The sequence below is a fragment of the Solanum dulcamara genome, chromosome 6 (assembly GCF_947179165.1).
Source record: "Solanum dulcamara chromosome 6, daSolDulc1.2, whole genome shotgun sequence".
In the NCBI taxonomy this organism is placed as follows: Eukaryota; Viridiplantae; Streptophyta; class Magnoliopsida; order Solanales; family Solanaceae; genus Solanum; species Solanum dulcamara.
The window spans coordinates 57,135,571-57,149,450 of NC_077242.1; the positions used below are offsets into that span (position 1 = coordinate 57,135,571).

Below are 13,880 nucleotides of genomic sequence, written 5' to 3' on the forward strand. Positions count from 1 at the left end.
TACAATTTCATTCTCTAGGCCAAACCCATGATCCTAACCTTATCTTAGGGCTATTTTCAATCTTATCTCCCCCAATGATTAATACCCATACTTCTAGTTCCTAAGAATCAAAGTATGAATCTAGGGAGTAAAAACATTATCTTAAACATGGAAATTCGTGGAAAATTGATTGAAATTGCCCTAGGTCGCCTCTTGGGGTTTTAGAAATTGAACTTGCAGAAAACGATCATTTCTGGTCTTCTTCACAACTTAAGTCGTGACTGTCCCGCTCTGGTGGGATAGGCGAAAATAGAGATCTCGGAGTTTGTTCTCCAAGATCCTTTTTCACATCACACCCTTTTTAAAGACGTATTAAAATATACTCCTCACGCAAACCTCGATTTTGGGAGTTTAACTCACCCAAATGCGATTCTGTAAAGCCGTAAATGCTTTGTATCGCCTTGGATATCAATCTGTCCAATAAAATTATAAACTTGAACTCCCATAATTCATGTGGTCACCATATACTTCACTTGACTCAAAAATTTTCCAAGTCTGGCTTAGGCTCAAATTTTCTGAAGTTACTACCTAAAGTTTTCTAGCCCAAAATCCTTCCCCATTGGCCTATCTTAAACGATAGGAGCAGGTTGTTACAACAACCATCAAGCAAAGAAAACAATCATCCAAGAAATACAAAAGCTTTCTTAAAACCTCTCATGTGTCTTTCTTCAATATAGCATTCCCTTAGCGATTTAGTTGAAAAGACTTACTTGAGCTTACAAGATCGCAAAAGAATCATGAGTAAGTTGTCAAGTACCGCAAAGAAGTATTAGTTGAAGTCTAAGTTTTTGATATAGTGGTATCGGAGCAAAGGTTGATAATAGGGGAATAACAAGCAAGGGATACATCAACGCTATTAATGCCACCAACGTCATGCAGGATGGTGGAAAGAAGCATCGGAAGGGAAGGAAGAACCTTAAGAAAAATGAGGAGATGTCATTCGAGCCTACACCAAGAGAGGCCTTAACATCTTACTCACCTTCGTCCACTGAGGTGATTGATGATGAATGACGTGAACAGCTCATAGACATCACACCGAGAATAGAGTGGATGTCCAGGGTAGATTCCTTAAGACAAGTCATGGAGATCTTACGTAAACCCTAGAGATCAAAATAGGAGAATTCATAGAAAAACTCTTCAATTTAATGTAATAACCATCAATTTATATCAAAATAGACTAATGATCATAATTTAAATCAAAATTCATGCAATTGGAATAGAGATCACAAAGCCCATAAAATACCATACTTTAATTTGATAGAAAACCTTGAGAAATTGATTGGGCTTCATGGATGAAAGTATCCATGAATCAATACCACATACCTTGAGTGAGAACACCAATTAATTTGGAAGAACTTGAGAATTTTGATGGAGAAATTGAATGAATTTGCTTGAAGTCTTCAATGGAAACCCTTGAAAGCCTTTTTGTAGAGAGAAAAATATTTGATAGATGAATTGTAGAAGAATGAATTGAATTAGAGGTTTAGGTTAATTTATAGAGTTGAATTAGGTCCTAAAAACGTCTAGGTTCATTAACTAATAATTGGGGAAAAGTCTAAAATGTCCTTAAAAAACTAAATTTGGCCAGGAAACCTTTCCAGGTCCGCGACGCGGTCCCGTCGCGACCAACTCGACCGGAACTGCTTCCCAGGTCTGCAATGTGGTCCTGTCGCGGACCACACTATTTTGTGGATTCTTCAAAAATTCTTCTTTCGATCTACGGGTCCTAAAAATCCACCGAAACCATTTTCCCACAGGTTTTGACCCCCTGATCAATATTCCGAACTCAAATTTTCTAAAAGATTAAGGATAATGCATTACATGAGTGGCCTATTTCCAAGGCATTCTTAAGGTATTTTGTGAGCATGTTTGAGGGATGTTACAATATATCTCCCCCTTGGGAACATTCGTCCTCGAATGGGATTCAACTAATACAGGAAAGATATGGAAAAAGGATTTAGAGACCTGACATGGACATGAGGACACTTTGAAAAATGCATAGAATATGTAAACTTCGTACTTAAAATAAAACATAGTCCTTAAATCATTTTCATGAATCATGTATACATATGAATGACATATGGAACTGATGCGTAGAAGTTTAATTTATTTGATCATGAGCAACTTAGTACCTTTAGGCTTAAGTGAAAGGAAAGAGATAAGGATATCGCTTCATCATGTCCGATTTTGCTTCCCACGTAGCACTCTCTACTTGTTGATTCCTCTACAACACTTTGACAAACGCAACGTCTTTATTTCTTAACCTCTTCACTTGTCAGTCTAAAATCTCAATCGGTATCTCCTTATAATTCAAACTCTACTCAATACTCACATTCTCTATTGGCACCATAGAATTTGGATCACCCACAAACTTCCTTAACATTGACACATACACCTTAGGCTACTACACCTCTATAGGAAAATAGAGTACTACTCCTTACTACCCATATTCATCAAACCTCAAAACCTAATAAAGGAACACGTAATGCATCGTACAATCACCCATAAGCCATCAACCCTACATTTAAGCCTAGTTCTATAACAACTCTAATTCACTCACTTGAGACCCTTAACAAGAAGTCATCAATAGACTACTACAATTATTCACATATCTACAACTACACATTCAAACCTACCATTCTAATCACTTTATGGCTTCCTTGAAGTCAACATCACTTAATAATTTTTCGTGTCTACCCTAGCATCTCTACATCTGTATTTGCATTAATTCTTATTAAAAACACACCAATATACTCTTACCTATATATTATACATAACAAGATCCATCTAAATCTTCCTCCATGTCTATAACCTCAAATGGGGCAAGCATGCCACAGTTTATCAAAACATGAAATAACCACTCTCTCTCCATCTATCATGACCCCAAACTAGAGCCTTAAGACAAAAACTGAAGCTACCCTTAAATACTGAATCATGACCCTTCCATTATAGAATAGACTTATTTGGGAATTTAAACTTGACTCAATGAGTTCTACAATTTATAGATGCATAAGATACCAGTCCATACCAACCGTTACTATTTCAAAAAAGGAATCCACACTTACCGGATGAAGCATCATGCTAAGTTTGGGGATCCACAGAGGGGTAGGGCTGAGATCGCTGAAGACTATCCTTATCATTCTTAGAAAACCTTGGACAATGCCTCAACTTGTGATCCTCGCACCACAACCAAAATATACACCCAAACCGGCTAGACAATCTCCCGGATGGTACCTTCCACACTTTTGGCATATGAGAAAAGCTTGACCACAATAATTGTCACCTTGATATCTAGGGTTAGGCACTCTGTACTTGTGATACATAGGCACTGAAGTATTATCAAAAGATGATCCATTATCAATCCTAGCCTTCTTAGTCATCCTAGGAACCTCCTTAAGATTTTCCTATTCAATTTACTTAGCATAAGTCATTAGTCTAGAGATATCCATTTCCTTTATTAACATGGCCGTCTTACATTCTTGAACAACCAAATCTGAAACCCCTGATATAAACTTACTCATTAGGGATCGAGGGTCGTACACCAAAGTTGGAGCATACTTGGACAACTTCATGAAGTTGAGGGCATACTCCCTCACACTCATACTCCCTTGCTTCAAGTTGATAAATTCCATCACCTTCACCTCCCTCAACTCTAAGGGAAAGAAACGATCAAGAAATGCACCCTTAAAACTTTCCCAATCTATAGGACCCTCATTCGCTCTTTCGGCCTTCCATTGGTTGTACCATACTTGTGCGACACCCTTGAGTTGGTAGGCCGCCAACTCCATTTTTTCTTCTGAAGTCACTCTCATAATGCTCACTATCTTGTAGACCTCATCAATGAACTCTTGAGGATACTCATGAACCTTTGAGCCATAAAACTCTGGAGGATTCATTTGTGCAAAGTTTCTTACTCTTGAGGCTGGAGTAGGAACATTAGGAGGAGTCGCAACCCCTTGGTTGATCATTACTTGGGCTAGCATAGTAATGGCGGTTCGGCACTCCGCATTAGTCACTTGGTCCGGTATAGGACCATTGTCTTGAGGAGCCGGGGGAGCTTAGGCTTTATTAGCATTGTCTTCTATTGGTGACGGTGGTCTTCTTGAAGCTATCTTTCTGAAAACTGCAAAGAAAGACCGTCAGAGAAAAGAAGTGTTAATGTAAACTCTATAGCACGACATGAATCATGAAAAAAGTAAGAATTCCTAAAATGTCTCATAGTCTCCTACTCATAAGTGTGGCGTGCTTCACACCCATGAATAATACTCCACTTGACACGGCATGTTGGACATCCTAGGACACTTGAAAAACCGTGTGCTCTGATACCAAGTTTGTCATGATCCGACCTAGGGCCTAGTCGTAACACGATAATTGAAACCCCGAATGGCTCCAACCAAGCCTCTTGTACATATCATAAGTATACATAAGGTAAAATATAAAACCGAAAACATCATAAGAGAGTCTAAAACCATGAATAGAAATCTAAAAATGACTTATGACAACATAGAATCAAACATATGTCCAACTAGATGCCTCTAAATATGAGTATGGGCGGGGGCTAAGGCATGTCCCTAGCTCACCCTCAATATACGACGTAAATAAAAGTCTTTTAAAAAGAAAATAGTAACCAACTTGAAACTAGTCCCCGGTCAATGAGGACTCACCACAACACCTTCGGATCTTCAACCTCAACCCCTACATTATGAGACAATGTAGGGAAAAAGTATGCATTAGTACGTTGGAATGTACTAAGTATGAGGGCCTGACATGCAACGTAAATCATGGAATACAAAGGTCAAGTAAATCACATGATAAGATGGAATACGTAAAGTCATGAGAAAATCATATTGACCAAAGCATTTTAAAGCATAAGTTCAAAATCATAACATACTTAAGAAATCATACATATGTGGGATAGGAACCACAACCGATAATAAAACCATGCGAGCTATAACATGGAATCCCAATGTTGCCCCTACATCGGAGGAAAGGGGGAGACTACTTGCCAAGGTAGACTCCTACATGCCTAAGTGGATCCACTAAGAAGTCGTGTGAACCAGGTACTCACCTTTAGTTCTTAGACTCCTCCAAGCCTTGATATTTCGGGTACTCACCTCGTAGAGATTTGGGTATTCGCCTCGAATCCCTTTGTACCTATGGTGGCACGTAGTTAAGAGATAAGAGACTTTATATATGGACCCCTTACTTCGATCCCCCATCTCAAGTACACATTCGGTGCTAAGTCAAATCCCACGTAATACATACATAACATAAGATCTTAATTTCATATATCATAGTCATGATCATATGCTTGAAATCATAGAATAGCTTATTTTCATAACATACTTGTAATGCGAGAATTGTCCTTTCATCATTACAATCATATTTGCATAATTCATATCGTTAGGCCTTAGGTCGCCTTACTTCATAACTTGCATGAAAAACCATAATTTGAAACATACTTATAATTCATGACCATAATGGAAATACATAGTCATTATTCATACTTTGAAAATCCATGATCATAGCTTGAACTTAAAATTAGGGTATAAAATGAATGTATGATCAATTGACTTAAAAATCATGGAATTAACTTGAAAACATGCATGATCATAAACTTTATATCAATCCATACATAATTCATATAGATAATATCATTTGAAAGTATAATTGAAGATACTCATATTTTACATCATGAACCCTAGAGATCAAAATAGGAGAATTCATGGAAAAACTCTTTAATTTAATTTAATAACCATCAATTTATATCAAAATAGACTAATGATCATAATTTAAATCAAAATTCATGCAATTGGAATAGAGATCACAAAGCCCATAAAAATACCATACTTTAATTTGATAGAAAATCTTGAAAAATTGATTAGGCTTCATGGATGAAAGGATCCATGAATCAATACCACATACCTTGAGTGAGAACACCAATTAATTTGGAAGAACTTGAGAATTTTGATGGAGAAATTGAATGAATTTGCTTGAAGTCTTCAATGGAAACCCTTGAAAGCCTTTTTGTAGAGAGAAAAATATTTGATAGATGAATTGTAGAAGAATGAATTGAATTAGAGGTTTAGGTTAATTTATAGAGTTGAATTAGATCCTAAAAACGTCTAGGTTCATTAACTAATAATTGGGGAAAAGTCTAAAATGTCCTTAAAAAACTAAATTCGGCCAGGAAACCTTTCCAGGTCCACGACGCGGTCCCATCGCGACCAACTCAACCGGAACTGCTTCCCAGTTCCGCGACGCAATCATGTCGCAGACCACACTATTTTGTGGATTCTTCGAAAATTCTTCTTCCGATCTACGAGTCCTAAAAATCCACTGAGACCATTGTCCCACAGGTTTTGACCCCCTGATCAATATTCTGAACTCGAATTTTCTAAAAGATTAAGGATAATGCATTACATGAGCGGCCTATTTCTAAGGCATTCTTAAGGTATTTTGTGAGCATTTTTGAGGAATGCTACACAAGGCCCCAGGAGGACACCATTCTAGTTAGACACATACCAGCAACCACAATGTCCACATTCATTATCGGCTAAATTTGATGGTAAGTGTTTGGGGGACTATCATATGGCCAAGCTCTTTGAGGAGTATCTTGATACTGCCAAGTCCTACTTTGACAAGGCAGGAAAAAAGATGAAAAAATTTGTTGAACGCAAGCGTCGTCCCACAGACTATAAAGTTGAAAATATGGTCTTGATTAAGTTTAATCCAAGGTAGTTCAAGGCATTGCATGGCATACATCAGAACTTGGTACGAAAGTATGAGGGGCCATTTAAGATCATTGCCAAGGTAGGCAAGATCTCATACAAGTTGGAGCTACCACCGCATCTTAAGATTCATCCGTCTTCCATGCCAGCGTCCTCAAGTCAAACCATGAAGACAAGGATCCTAGCCGAGGATAATTAAGCCAGGCGCCGATTACAATCACCTCCTCTCATGACTAAGACATCGAGGCCATTATCGACTACCAAGCCATGCAAAAGAAGCGACAACATGCCGTTACTATGTTCCTCATCCACCGGAAGGGAAAATCTCCGAAAGAGGCCACATGAGAATGGTACAAAGACTTGTGACCGTTTAAAGACAAAATTCGAGAGTTCTTGCAGTAGCAGTGCACGACATTTGTTGACATATTAGGTGGGGGAGAGTGTCATGACCTGCCACTTGATCATCTTTAAGGAGGAAGAATCTAGAGTCATGGAAAGATTAATGGAAGACTCTAAAATGTCCAAGAGAGTTGTTGAAAGGCTTAGAATGCTTTAGCTGTGTAGAAAACTCTAGAAAAGGCACTTCTTTGTAATATATAGGGACTTGTATTAAAATTATTATTTGCATTTAAACCCCTAATGATAGTATAAATAGAAGGGGTCATTCATTTGTACAACCATCAAACAAAGCAAACAATCTTCCAAGCAATACAAAAGCCTTCTTCAAACTTCTCTTGTGTCTTTCTTCAATCTAGCGCTCCCTTAGCGATTTAGTTGAAAATGCTTACTTGAGCTTACAAGATTGTGAAAGACTCATGAGTAACTTATCGAGTGCCTCACGAAAGTTTTAATTGATGTCTAAGTCCATGACAATAGGCCTCGATCATCTTAATATTACATAGTGATGACAAAATTAGCTCAAGAAAATATAATTTGACTTGGTCATTTTTAGCCCAGTCCATTTTTGCCCAACTCATTTTGATCCATCGAAATTGGGTTTATGAGATATTGACTCATGAGAAATCTTTTCAAAATATTTTCAACATGGCAGTTTCTTATTTGATATGTTATCTATTGTCATAATAAAAAGGGAAAAGGCATAAATTTCCTCTGAAATTGTATCGAAAAGTCAGTTACACACTTAAACTATCATGACGACCTATACACACCTAAATTAACTAACAATAAAACTATTACACACCTAAATGTATAATACCACTCTCATAGTATGTGGTGTATTGCACTCATTGCCACGTGGCGTCAGTGCCACGTCATCGCCACGTCAGAATTATAATTTTTTTTATATATGACGCGCTTTTTTTTTGTTTTTTTTACCCACGTCAATTGTAGGGGATAATAGTTTCTTTTAAGTAGTTTAGGTATGTAATAGATCGCTATGATAGTTTAAATGTGTAACTGACTTTTCGGTATAGAAAAAATTTATCCCTTTTTCCTAATAAAAACACATATAATTTTATCCAATATTAAATAATTATAAAACAAAACATAAATTGATTAAAACTTAATTATAATTGAGCAAGTTGAATTATAGCCTATGTTTTAACCTATTTCAATCCACATAATTTTTTGAGCGGGTCAATATTTGCATACCTTGAGATCAATGGTCGCAACTTGTAGGATCGTTTTATTTATGTTAATGTTTCTTCCAATCACATATTATGTCCTGATATTCTTGAATGTTCTTACATCCGCCACTATTGCATCCCCACGTGGACACTTGACAGTCATCAACTGGATGAACCTTTGGCAAATATCACCACAGCATTGACTCAGTAACAAATCGCACAAAACTTCATTTCTGAACTCTTGAACTTCCATTTGAAGTGCAAAAAAAATGTCTGTAGCTTTTCTACAGCAAAGTTTCTTGATTAGTCCTATTTCTTCAACATACAAACCCAGAAAATATAGCACTTTTTTTCCTGTACATAGCACTAAAATCTTGTGCAAACACAGCCCAGATGACCCACAAGACTCTTTGAGGTAAAGTTTCAAGATAATGAGGAAAAAGTTTCATTCTTTGTGTTTCATTTTTCTGGGTTCTTGATGGAGTTATTGTTTTTTTTCTTTTTTTCAGGAAAAGTGAAAATAAATTTGAAAAGTTGGCATTAGTTGCAGTGGCAGCTGGGGTTTTGGCACTGGGCTCAGTGGATCCAGCATCAGCTGCTAAGACTGGTGGGAGAATTGGTGGTCAGTCTTTTCGACCATCAGCTCCTCGCTCTTCCTCACCAAGGATCAATAATTCTAGGTAAATTCCATTCTTTCTTGAGCAAAAGAATTTTTTTTATTTGTTAATGTTGAAGATATAATTATGTAAATAAAATTGTGTCCTTTCTAACAATTTGAGGCTGTTAGATGAGATGGTCACAAAATTAAAATATGGTCCTTAGAGATCCTAGGTTCAAGTCTCACCTCCACGTAGAGGCGGAGCCAGGCAGGGCTCAAGGGGTTTATCGTAACCTCATTCGGTAAAAAATTATACTATTTATACATAGTTAAAATTATTTATACATAGTTAAAATTATTTGATATGTATATATAGTAGATATTGAACTCCTTTTGATTTTTTCATTTGTTTACTTCTTCATATTAGTGACTATTCTAACTCTGCTACTGCCACCATCGAGTACCAAAACTACTTCCACGTCTTGTCATATGAAAAATAATCATGCTCAATACCTGATGGGAGTTTATTGAAAACATATTTAAGTAAATAAAAGATGTATTCACTATACCAAATTAAGATTTTAAATGATATGGTCATACAATTCAATAATCAACAGCCTTGAAACATGTAAATTTGCGGTTAATGCAGCAATATCTTAGAGTTTTTAATGCTTTACTTTGTTTCAAATGGAGGTTCTACTTTGTTCATCAAGGATTGATTTGACTAATTCTTGAAGATTAATCGGAGTTGTATTAGTTATAAAAGTTTATAAAACTGTTTACAAGCTGCAAATGTATATCCATTTGAAAATGATGAATAGCTATCATTGAGTCTTATTATTGCAATAGAGAGTAATTTGATCGTCTCAGACATACAATATATGATAAGAATTTTAAACTTGGTAGTCAGGAAACATGTTAATTTAGTAGTAGTAGTAGTTCTTCTACCAGTATTGTACTCTCGACGCAAAAAGGTACAACACCAATAGTTGTATTTGCATTGGCTTTCTGATGAATGATTGTATCTAGATATGGTGAATGCTTCTAGTTTTGCTGAAATTTGGACGTGGAGAGAAGGTCTCAATGTGGCGTACATGTAAAGACATTGGGGATAGTTTGGATAGAAATGATAACTTAGCAGAGGTAAATGAAAATGGCAGTTTAGATCTGTTACAACTAGAATATTTCCCATATAACGAGGACAAACAGAGGCTATGGAAAATGATGCTAGCGATTTCAGTCACTGGGGTCGAGACAATTTTAAGGCAACAAATTTTGCTTTGACCATTGGAAGGAACATAGGTATTGCAAAAGTGTGCTTTGAGCTGAATTCTAACTTTTTAATGCTATTATTTGAGACCTTAGCAAGCTATTCATTTTATATGGGGAAATATTTTTGGATATTACCTTGCTGACCCTTATGTTAGTGGTGACTTTCATCTGATTCTACATACCCTTTTTTCAGTTCATCAACTACTCAAGTAGTAGTTATATTTTTCTTACCCCACAGTTTCCTGCATCACTTTCCTGACATTCAAATGAAGTAAACACCCTGAGACTTTCCTTCTACAGCCGTAAAACATTGTGTCATCTGAAAAAATTTACTTGTATTATATGTAACTTGAAAATTGACTGGAGTCTGCCATATTACAAGTCACCTTAGATAGAAGATGAAAGCACTATAATCTTCCTTCACTTTATGCTTGTTCTAAATTAGTTAATCTCATATTTAAGTCTTCAATTCAATGTTGAGATTCTTGCCTTATATATTTATTTACTCACTATACCTTTTAGCACTTCAGCTCCTATTTTTTTTTTGAGTACCTAATTAAACTAGGAGGAGTGGAACAAGGCAAAGTGAAGCATGTTGCTTCTAGTTTCTTTTTTGCATCTTATTGAAATTATAAGTATAGTACCAGAAGCTCTGAAGTTTTCCAGTAGTTGATTTGTCATTGAGAAAGTTCCTCATGTAGTTTTTTATTGTAGAAGTTAGAACAGCTTTAACTTGCAAAGTGCAGTAGTCGAACCATACTGTTTTAGTTGTGTCCTTTCTCTTTTCTCTTAGTTCCGTAGGATGAAAAGTTTTCTTGTAGTCAATTTCTCTTATTTTATGCATTGAAGGGGAAATTTCTCTTTCTCCAACAAGGCGTTTGTTGCTACCCTTCTTTCTCAAAACTTTTTTTGATCAGTTATCCTAGCTTATCTTCTTTACGTTTTGAAAAAAGTAATGGACAGGCTGGGTAGTTTTCAAGGTAAGGGATTGGAGGAGCTCAGCGGTAAATAATGTGAAAATCTTGCTGCAGAGCTTCCATGACGGAGACGTAATTTTGTTTGATATTCTTAAGAGTTGTCGTGCCATTATTTCATACTGAATTATGATACTTCCTCCTGTTTAAAGACCACCTGGTCCAGCTACTTACATGTATTTGATATGCTGATGCATGCTTTTATAGACTAATTTAGATGATGACATTGTTTTTGCAGAACAAATATCTATGTCAATCCACCAGTTGCTCCTCCTCTAGTTGGTGGATATGGATATGGCTATGGTGTTCCATTCTATGGTGGATGGGGCTGGTCACCTTTCTCGTTCTTCGCACCGGGGCCTGGCGTTGCTGTTGGCGTCGGAGGTGGATTCGATACACTGGTGCTCTTCTTGGTTCTTGGTGCCGTTGCTGCTTTTCTTAGGAGGGTCCTTGGAAAAGCAAGAGATGAAGATGAGTACTAGAACATGTTCATTCAAATTTAGTTTTGTACAAGTGACTGGCAGTGTCATCTAGCCATAGTATATATGGAGTAGTATATAATCAACCTTATGTATTACCGAAATTTTCCCTTCCTTTCTATGTAAATTTATCTGCAATATATTTTAGTAAAGCAATCTTGTACATTGTAGTAACACTTGAACTTTCGGTTTAAGATTTGAATCATTCGATCTGAATTTGATTCCGCCAAAGGAACAATCACTATAGTAGTTCCTTCTATTCAAGTAAAATAATTCCACACAATGCTAACTGTGGATGTATCATTATTATCATAATCAATAGCAACATTCCTTTTTTATACTGTAAGTTTCTTGGGCCTCAAAAATAATTTATATCATACTGAAAAATAAAAACAGAAAAAAATATTATATCATCTGCATCCATGTCTATATTTTCTGTATCGCTATGCGGTGTTGCAAGCGTGCAAGAATACTTATATTACCTCTGTCAGGATAATTTTTTCCTTATTACCATTACCCCCTTTAGGACACTATTATTTTAAGGGCAAAAAACACTTATATCTCACAAAGGATAAGGATATAGAAGAAAAATATTTATTCTTAAATGTATCATTACTTTCATATCTCTTTTTTATTTTAAAATGACATAATTTTTTTTTAAAATTCTCGTGCTTACATTATGCTGATATGAACGTCCATCCTACATGTTACCGATAGGGTATCAATATACTGACGGAGTATCATAGAAGATTAAGCTCAGTCGTATATGATATTGATATGATATCAATATACCGACGGAGTATCACAAAGAATATATTTTCCACTAATTTAGAGTTTAATAAATAATATAGTGATTTTAATAATTTTTTGATTAATTATTTTATTTTTATTTCTTAAAAAAAGAGTTCAATCCTATATGATACCGATATGATATCAATATACAGATGGAGTATCACATAGAATTAAGCTAAATCCTATATGATATTGATATGGTATCAATATACCGATGGATTATTAAAAATGATTATTTCATAATAGTGATGCTGACATCAACATGACGACATGCGCGAAATAAAAAAGGAGAAAGTAGGTAAGAAGGTAAATAGTTTGGGTCATGAGTCTATTAAGGATAAATAGTTTGGGTTGGATCCAATTTGAATAAATAGTTTCACAATTTGATCTATTTTGTGTAAATATTTTAACACTTTCACCTACTTTTCTTATTTTATTCGTTATGCAAATTAAATTGACAATAATCATATACACCAAATAATATAATTAAATATTCAAAAATTAATATATTAAATAAAAGCAAAAGATGGTATGAGTATACCAAGTTGTCGGAGACAAAAAAATTAATTGAGAAAAGGTAAATTGATGAATTGGACATTTGAAAGTTGAGAACTTTCGCTTCATATTATTAATAACAACAACAATAATCATCATAATAATAATAATAATAAGAGATTATTAGAAGATTAAGACTTTAATAAAGAAATTGAGAGAGTGAGATTGTTATATAAAATATGATGAAATGTAGGAAGTATTTATAGGTACAATATGGGTTAAAATACAATTTTTAAATTTGGGGTTAAAATTTTTATAATTTTTTTAAGGGGGTGGGGGTGGGGGTTTGAGGGTATTTGGGTTCCATTTTTTAGATTTTTCTGTTGGTCCAACGATTGAATCAAATTTAAAATCAATTTTTTTATAAAATAATCGGACTATCGATTTATTATTAGCCAGTCTATCAACCTTCAACGTTTGAACATTCTATCCTCGAATTCAGCCCATGAACGGAATTTAAGGAGTCGGTCTGTGCATAGCCAGTGTCGAATCATTATTAAATCGCGCTTATCAGGTTTGTTTTGATTTCACCCGACCCACTTAACAAGTTTAGTAATATGGAGGAAAACATAAATATACTATATAAGATTCATTATTACAAAATCTAACATGAGTTTTTACTTTACAAAATATAAAAATAAAATCTTATTAATACTAACAAAGGGATTAAAAAGAATATGGTAAAATTTATTTTCTTAAAAAAGCACACCGTAAAATTATTATGGGGATTTATTTTCTTGACTATTTTTTTTCTAGATATTTATCCTCTAAATTTCTCCCCAAAATACATGCATACTCTTGATACATGTTCCTTCCTTCTCTCCTAATTTCTTATACAAATTCATATTTCTCTC

General features: G+C 35.2%; 1 protein-coding gene across 1 annotated transcript; it reads left to right on the top strand.

The window, feature by feature from the left end:
• Positions 1–8,452: 8,452 nt before the first annotated feature.
• LOC129891180 (uncharacterized) lies at positions 8,453–11,895 on the top strand. The gene is made up of 3 exons (XM_055966455.1): positions 8,453–8,771; positions 8,866–9,036; positions 11,439–11,895. The coding sequence occupies exons 1-3, from the start codon at positions 8,626–8,628 to the stop codon at positions 11,680–11,682; spliced, it is 561 nt and encodes a 186-aa protein (XP_055822430.1). The 5' UTR covers positions 8,453–8,625; the 3' UTR covers positions 11,683–11,895.
• The last annotated feature ends 1,985 nt before the right edge of the window (positions 11,896–13,880 follow it).